Source organism: Oncorhynchus kisutch, linkage group LG8, assembly GCF_002021735.2.
Source record: "Oncorhynchus kisutch isolate 150728-3 linkage group LG8, Okis_V2, whole genome shotgun sequence".
NCBI classification, from domain to species: Eukaryota; Metazoa; Chordata; class Actinopteri; order Salmoniformes; family Salmonidae; genus Oncorhynchus; species Oncorhynchus kisutch.
In genome coordinates this window covers 29,225,579-29,234,628 of record NC_034181.2, presented here as the reverse complement: position 1 = coordinate 29,234,628, position 9,050 = coordinate 29,225,579, and the positions used below count along the sequence as shown (strand labels likewise).

Genomic DNA, 9,050 nt, shown 5'->3' with positions numbered 1-9,050 from the left:
GTGTCATGCACCGACTTGCCAAAACTAGTTTGTTAACAAGACATTTGTGGAATGGTTGAAAAGCGAGTTTTAATGACTTCAACCTTAAGTGTATGTAAACTTCCGACTTCAACTGTATCTGTTGTATGGTGAACTTGGGCTTCATTAAGGTTTATTTGTGATAATAGCCCATGCCTACCCAGCCACTGACCTCACCACACGTCACTGGAGCACAGGGCCTGTATTCATAAAACATCTCAGAGTACGAGTGCTGATCTAGGATCAGTTTTAGAGCTTAATTATTAAGATTACATGTAGAGGGAGGACCTGATGCTAGATCAGCACTAATCTTACACTAACATTTTAGTTATTTAGCAGACACTCTTATCCAAAGCAACTTACCATTAATGTGTTCATCTTACAATATCTCGGTGAGCACTTCTACTCTGATGTGTAATTGCACTGCCCACAGTAATCTGTGTATTGTGGTCACAAGATTTTTCCAAAGTCATTAATGCAGTGATACAGCATTTTCGTAAGCATGCTAAATCGTCAACGCAATAAAATAAGGCTAAAATATTAGAAAGCAAACATGATTTTTATTGAAACAGGTTTACTGATAAATGACAGAGATGGTTGTCATGACACTTCTTTGTTTAATTTCCAAAATCATGGACAAAAAAGTCATACATGGTACTTAACATTGAATAGCAAGGGAATCCATGCTGTGGAGCAGACACTCAATTCACAAAGAAATCAGGCAAAATGCCAGTTTCTATTTCAATAAAAAATATGTAATATTTTTTATTTTGTTTATTTATCCATCTTTACATGGTACAATTTTGTTAACTTTTTTATAATATAAAAACACGTAATACTGATTGTGAAACAATGGATTTAATTTACAAAACAATAATAATTATAATAATATTAATATTAATAACAAACAATAATAATAACAATAATCATTAAATTGAAACAAAAATAGAATGGAGGAGACCAGTTGGAGCGGTTTCATCTTGGCCCACACAAATAGCACATTTTTTGGAGGAAATACCGATTGGCATTGAAGTCTACCTGACACACACACACAAACAAACACAGTATCAGGTCTTTGAGTATTTCTCATTGCCATTGACAGTGTTATGGGTACAATGACGAGCCTTTCTAAGCATTCATGAGCCTCTGAGGGATCACTCTCATTGGCTGATTATGTACTTTTCATTGTCAATCAAGTTCGGTGGGCCAATAGTGAGCCTCCAGAAAGTGCCCAACTCCCCCAGTACAAAGGATAACAAGTGGTAGGCAAAATACAGGAAAGAGGACATTTAAAGTGTCTCAGCATTTGGAGGATGGGAAAAACCTGCCAGGGGAGAGGAACTTGTATCCATTGCCGGCAGGTAGTCTGATAGAGCGAGCACCAGGGCTGCTGCTAGTGGAAATAGAGGGCGAGGGGGCCATCTTTCTGGGGTTGTGTCCATTGGAAGGGTTCTTGTTGCCCCCGTCCAACGACTGCAGCCCCAGCTCCCGCAGCTCCAGGCTGTCTTGGGCATCGCTGGGGGAGCAGTGTCGTGGGGAGAGGTTCAGAAGGCTCAGCACATCTCTCTTGGCAGAGACCAGGGGTCCTGGGGCGCCACGGAGAGCCCGGACTGGACCCAGATGCTGCTGCTGTTGCTGGGACGCTGTGTTGGCCCAGAATGTCTTCAGGTTGTGGATGGCCACAACCTTCTCATCGATGACGCCCCTCCTGAGGCGGTCCAGGTCTGGGGCATCGGCAGGGCTGGAGCAGGCAGAGCCCGTGGAGGAGTAGGAGAGAGCTGGGGATGGGGCACTGCAAGCCGGGGACTGGTGGCCAGAGCTGGGGGACACGTTACTGGGAGAGCGGGAGATGTGACCACTATAGGGGGAGCTGGGGTATTTGAGCTTGAACTGGGCGTGGCTGTCCAGGGTAGGGGAGGGGTGACTGCCATCCTTTAGAGAGGTCTCCGAGGCTGCAGGGCTGTTGTAACCAGAGCTGATCTTCTGCAGGGAGGAAGAGCGGGAGGGAGGTTTGGGTCGTGGGGAGGACTGGGCACGGACACTGGCGCTGCTGCTGGGACGGCTGAAGGCGCTGGTCTCTGAGGAGCGGAAGGCAGAGCTCCTGGCTGAGGTAGCTCCAGCTGCAGCCCCCTCAGCCCCAGCCCGTTGTAAACTCCCCACCGCCCGCAGGTGGCTCTGGGTCTCCTCCAGAATCTTCTGGGCTAGCTCCTGGGGGTCCAGAGGGACAGTCTTCTCCTCCTGGGACTTGACGGTGCTATCTGTCTCAGTGCTGGACTGGTCCGACTCACCTGTGTCTGAGCTGCTCACCTTGCCTGGCACCTTCTGGAGGGGAGGGTTGGGGCTGGGAACCAGGCTGGTCTTGACCGGGGAGGTGGGGGTGCTGACACTGCCTCGAGACGACACAGACACCTGGTAACCCCGCCCAGTGCCCGAGCTGGAACTACTGACAACACCCCTGCCCCCACGGTGGAGATGGCGCTGCCCGTGACCCGGAGGTAGAGGCAGGGAGTCACAGTGGCTTCCCAGAGGCTCACTGCTGATGATGGAAAAGCCTTCATACTCCTCGTCATCTCCCCGGCCCACACCTGCTGCTGCTGCAGCCGCCCCGTGAGGAGAGGAGCGACTGCGGGGAATGTGCGGGTGCTTGTGGGCAGAGAAGTGTGCTGTAGCCCCACCACGCTGTCGATGGCCCAGGAAGTCACACTCTGATTTGGAGGCAAAGCTCATGGTGGAGGCCACGGAGCTCAGGCTGTAGACGGAGATGGCGTCTGAGGCCAGACTGTCCAGGCAGGGTGGGGAGAAGGGCAGGCTGGGGTAGCCCAGTGGTACGGGGTTGGAGACAAACTGGGCCGAGGCCAGAGACTCCAGGGAGGACGAGCTGTCCAGGCTGAGACGCTTTGGCAGCTCTGTGGAGTCTGGGAGAGAGGGGGAGAGCCAGGGGGAGGGGGAAGAGTGGGAAATTATTGTAAGGGTAAACATGTTATGGTATACATTAATGTATCATGTATCAGTCAACTATAATCATTAATCACTGTGTATCTACAAATACAATACATACCAAACAGTGCCAGCAGGGACTGGAGGGCAAAGTGCATGGTGCGGCGGTTGGCTTGCTTGCCCGTCTTCAGTACCACCTCCTCCTGACCCACCTCACACAGGTCAAATCCTGCACACACACAGGACAGTTACTCTACCAGCCTAGCACACATACAGCACACATACCTGCCTAGCATACATACAGCACACATACCTGCCTAGCATACCTGCCTAGAGCACATACAGCACACATACCTGACAAGCACACATACCTGCCTAGTACACATACAGCACACATACCTGCCTAGCATACACACAGCACACATACCTGCCCAGCATACATACAGCACACATACCTGCAGCACACATACCTGCCTAGTATACATACAGCACACATACCTGCCTAGCATAGATACAGCACACATACCTGACTAGCATACATACAGCACACATACCTGCCTAGCATACATACAGCACACATACCTGTCTAGCATACATACAGCACACATACCTGCCTAGCATACATACAGCACACATACCTGCCTAGCATACAAACAGCACACATACCTGCCTAGCATACATACAGCACCCATACCTGCTTAGCATACAAACAGCACACATACCTGCCTAGCATACATACAGCACACATACCAGCCTAGCACACATACCTGCCTAGCATACATACAGCACACATACCTGCCTAGCACACATACAGCACACATACCTGCTTAGCATACATACAGCACACATACCTGCCTAGCATACATACAGCACACATACCTGCCTAGCCTACATACAGCACACATACCTGCCTAGCATACATACAGCACACATACCTGCTTAGCATACATACAGCACTCATACCTGCCTAGCATACATACAGCACACATACCTGCCTAGCCTACATATAGCACACATACCTGCCTAGCATACATACAGCACACGTACCTGCCTAGAACACATACAGCACACATACCTGCCTAGCATACATACAGCACACATACCTGCCTAGCATACATACAGCACACGTACCTGCCTAGAACACATACAGCACACATACCTGCCTAGCCTACATACAGCACACATACCTGCCTAGCATACATACAGCACACGTACCTGCCTAGAACACATACAGCACACATACCTGCCTAGCATACATACAGCACACATACCTGCCTAGCATACATACAGCACACGTACCTGCCTAGAACACATACAGCACACATACCTGCCTAGAACACATACAGCACACATACCTGCCTAGAACACATACAGCACACATACCTGCCTAGAACACATACAGCACACATACGTGCCTAGAACACATACAGCACACATACCTGCCTAGAACACATACAGCACACATACCTGCCTAGAACACATACAGCACACATACCTGCCTAGCATACATACAGCACACGTACCTGCCTAGCACACATACAGCACACATACCTGCCTAGAACACATACAGCACACATACCTGCCTAGCACACATACAGCTGCTCCTACTACTGACAAATTAGGAAATTATATCCATTTGGATAATTATTTTATTGATATACTGTATCTCACCTAGTGCAGCCAGAAATTCATGGCAGCCTGGCAGTCTCCAGAGCTGCACACTGATGGACACTTGGATGGGCAGCAGAGAGAAGTCCTGCTCCTTCTCCCCTGTCTGAAGCTGGACCAGCACCTGGTGGAGCTGGAGGGACAGAAGAGGAGAGAAATACAGGAGATCAGACAGGAGTAAAGGAGGAAGCTATATACCTTTAACTGGTCTATACCAACTTTTATGGACCTGAGTTGTTGATGGGATCAATTGCTACTGATAGACCAAGTGGATATACTTTTTAAGTAGTGAAGTAGAACAAAACTGACAAATGTGTGATGCTTGTGATCAAGTCAACTGTTTTCCTCCATACACCAGTGTCATAAAATGACTTCCACCATGCCCATCTCTGTTGTGGCAGAGGAATGTTCATTTTTGGCAGGTTTAGTAACTCTGCCTCTGCCCTTTGACCCTGTTGATGTTAGTTCCTAGGGGATTGGCTCTTCAGCCTATCAGAACTACAGTAGCTTTACTGTGGAGTGTGGCCCAGGGTGATTTAGATTAGGAGAGAACCATCTCCTCCTCCTCTGTGGGATTTTAACACGTGACCCCCGGGCCACACTCACCCTCACTGTTTAGGGATTATTCAGCCTGGAACAGAGAAACCTTTGTCAAACTGACCTGAAGTAATGTCACCACTTGATTAACATGCCCTCTTCTCTTTCTCTTCTCTGTTCATGCTCTGTTTGTTTATACGTGGAATGTTCATCCTTTCAACCTGACCTTGAGTGAACCAGGGTTGTAAACCCAAGAACACTCATAATGCTGCACTGCCCAGCAGTGGAATGTTGGCCCAAACAGCACTATAAACTTGGAGCTAGTAGAGGTCAGCAACTGGAACTGCATGAGACATGTTTAAGTTTCATTTATTTGCACCAAAGAAAAGAAGTGATAGACAACAATACAGATAAAAACAAATAAAGGTGAGATTGGAAGCCCAAGGGCTTATATGGAAATCACACCACAAGAAAACTACATACAGTACATACTGTAAGTGCTAAAGAACAGAGCGTGCTTCACATGCATCTATTGCTCAGTTAAAGTTGATGCAAGAGGATTGTGCTAGGTGGTTTAAAGCAGCAGTGAAATGTAGAGGGGTGGGATGGGGTGTAGAGGGGGAGGGGAGGCACACTTACCATTCCCACCATATTTTTAACAGCCTTCAGGCCGCAAGTTAGAGACAGGGGCAGGAGAGAGAGAAGAGGCTTTTAGTGCATGCATACATGACAGGCCATTCACAAAGAGCAGAGGAGACCAGGTCCAATGGGGACACAAAGGGCACACAGGGAAACAGAAAAACACAACTGATGGGTAGTGTGCCATACATTAGACACATATTACACAAAACCATTGAATCACCATGCATAGTTGCCTATGCGGTGTGATGTCAGGAATACCTCATGTATCATACATGCTTGGAATGTTTCAAATGTTATGGTCACCACCAATGTTGAAACAAAAGCCCAAATCCCTTTCTGGATGGATGGCAACAACAACTGCCCGAGTTACACCAGGAACGCACAATCCCTCCATCAGTGCTCAGACAGTCCACAATAGGCTGAGAGAGGTTGGACTGAGGGCTTGTAGGCCTGTTGTAAGGCAGGTCCTCACCAGACATCACCGGCAACAACGTCGCCTATGGGCACAAACCCACCGTTGCTGGACCAGACAGGACTGGCAAAAAGTGCTCTTCACTGACGAGTCGCGGTTTTGTATCACCGGGGATGATGGTTGGATTTGCGTTTATCGTCGAAGGAATGAGCGTTACACCGAGGCCTGTACTCTGGAGCGGGATCGATTTGGAGGTGGAGGGTCCGTCATGGTCTGGGGCGGTGTGTCACAGCATCATTGGACTGAGCTTGTTGTCATTGCAGGCAATCTCAACGCTGTGCGTTACAGAGAAGACATCCTTCTCCCTCATGTGGTGCCCTTCCTGCAGGGTCATCCTGACATGACCCTCCAGCATGACAATGCCACCAGCCATACTGCTCGTTCTGTGCGTGATTCCCTGCAAGACAGTAATGTCAGTGTTCTGCCATGGCCAGCGAAGAGCCCGGATCTCAATCCCATTGAGCACGTCTGGGACCTGTTGGATCGGAGGGTGAGGGCCAGGGCCATTTCCCCCAGAAATGTCCGGGAACTTGCAGGTTCCTTGGTGGAAGAGTGGGGTAACATCTCACAGCAAGAACTGGCAAATCTGGTGCAGTCCATGAGGAGGAGATACACTGCAGTACTTAATGCAGCTGGTGGCCACACCAGATACTGACTGTTACTTTTTGATTTTGACACCCCCTTTGTTCAGGGACACATTATTCCATTTCTGTTAGTCACATGTCTGTGGAACTTGTTCAGTTTATGTCTCAGTTGTTGAATCTTCTTATGTTCATACAAATATTTACACATGTTAAGTTTGCTGAAAATCAACGCAGTTGACAGTGAGAGAAGGTTTATTTTTTTTGCTGAGTATATTTCTCAAGCAAGCTAGGACTGTCTTGGAGTGATCTGAGTGGGTAGGGGAAAACTTAAAACTAGTTGTTATTGGCAGAGAGGTTTGGGACTCTCTTTGTTGAATTAATTCATGAATGAATGATTGAATGCAATAATTAATTAATGAAATTGTATTTTAGTGTCAAATCTCCAGTTGGCAACCCATCCCTTAAGGAAACAATTGACACATAGGCAAACATTACAATGATTCACAGCGATAATTCAGTCAGTGATACCTCATAAAGAATGAAAAACAAAAATCTAGACATAATAGTAGATAAGGTTATCCAAGCAATAATAATAGCAATAACAATAGCAATAACAATAGCAATAACAATAGCAATAACAATAGCAATAACAATAGCAATAACAATAGCAATAACAATAGCAATAACAATAGCAATAACAATAGCAATAACAATAGCAATAACAATAGCAATAACAATAGCAATAACAATAGCAATAACAATAGCAATAACAATAGCAATAACAATAGCAATAACAATAGCAATAACAATAGCAATAACAATAGCCCTAGAGCAGTAAAAAGTACAAATAAAATAAAAAATAAATAAAAACATGACAGATCTCTATGACAAGGCGCATCATTCACCCAAGTTTCGTCAAGATCGGGCCAGTGGTGTCTGAGATATATTGTGTGACTATCGTATGTACATTTCATTACTATAGCTCTCCTCTCCTCTTGGGACAATCAGTACAATTTTGTAAATGTCAGATCTCTAAGACAAGACGCAATGCTGTCTGATATATCGCGACTATTGTAAGAACATAATAACAGACGGAGACAGATCCACAGTCCCCTCCCCGATTTCATCGTGGGGGACAATACATACAGATAAATAAATACAGTAAAATGAACCGTTATTGAACACAATGTATCGCCTGGTGATGTCACCAGGCAGGCTGAAACGCCACCCATACAAACAGGCTGATTAAAAGGTCCTGTGTAGATTGCATTTTCAAGCAACAACTATCAGGAAATAACACACTTTTACAGTGTTATTTTCATCAGCTGTTGTACAATATGGTACAAAACACAGTAACACTGAATTTTGAATGCACTGGGCCTTTAAGGGCTCCTGAGTGGCGCAGTGGTCTAAGGCATTGCATCTCAGTGCAAGAGGCGTCCCTACAGTCCCTGGTTTGAATCCAGGCTTTATAACATCCGGCCGTGATTGGGAGTCCCATAGGGCGGCGCACAATTTTACGTCATTGTAATTAAGAATTTGTTCTTAATTAACTGACTTGTCTGGTTAAATAAAAGTTAAATAAATAAAAAATATATATAAACAAATGAAGTAAGTCCCCAGCGGCTCAGATAATGGGAAGAGTCGGGTTTCTGTTTCCTTCATAACACACAATGTCTCCCTCTTTGGAGTTGCAAGACACTAAATACTACACTCCAGTGGTGAGCAGTAACACTGTGCTGCTGTGGTGCTGTGGTGCTGTGGTGCTGTGGTGCTGTGGTGCTGGGGCCTACCCGGTTGATGAGCTGCTCTCCTGCCTCGGAGGCGGTGATGAGTTTACACAGGGCTTGGAGAGCTGGGGGCGGTAGACCTGGGAGACAAGATTAAAGCACATGGTTCATTATTCAGCATTCTTTCAAGCTGCATTTAATATACCATACATTCAGTAGAAGAGTAAAAAAACTGGTTATACTATCTGTGTGTTGGTAAAAAGCACACAAAGCCACCTGATAAGCAGTATTGTAACTTTTGATATTCTATAGTAGAAAGATGGAGGCCCAGTTCATGTTTGGAGCTGTTCTCCATCTCACTGTCCTATCCCCAGTCCCATGTCCTCCTGCCAAGGCCCAGTGCCTACCAAGTATTGACTGCAGGGTGGTGCTACACTGCTGTAGCCTGTCTCCAGGGTCTGC

At 46.5% G+C, this 9,050-nt stretch overlaps 1 protein-coding gene across 2 annotated transcripts in view; it reads right to left on the bottom strand.

Moving 5' to 3' along the window:
* Positions 1-561: 561 nt before the first annotated feature.
* Positions 562-9,050, bottom strand: part of LOC109894908 (tetratricopeptide repeat protein 28) — a 216,204-nt gene continuing 207,715 nt past the window's right edge. The window contains exons 19-24 of one of the 2 annotated variants that reach the window (XM_031830060.1): positions 8,996-9,050; positions 8,652-8,728; positions 5,800-5,823; positions 4,627-4,756; positions 3,077-3,184; positions 562-2,933 (exon numbers count right to left, since the gene is read on the bottom strand). The exon at positions 8,996-9,050 is cut by the window's right edge and continues 177 nt beyond it. In XM_031830060.1, coding sequence (XP_031685920.1) covers positions 1,318-2,933; positions 3,077-3,184; positions 4,627-4,756; positions 5,800-5,823; positions 8,652-8,728; positions 8,996-9,050 — 2,010 coding nt within the window. In that variant the 3' untranslated portion in view covers positions 562-1,317. The remainder of the gene's footprint in view (positions 2,934-3,076; positions 3,185-4,626; positions 4,757-5,799; positions 5,824-8,651; positions 8,729-8,995) is intronic. The other variant, XM_031830061.1, reaches the window with a different exon arrangement.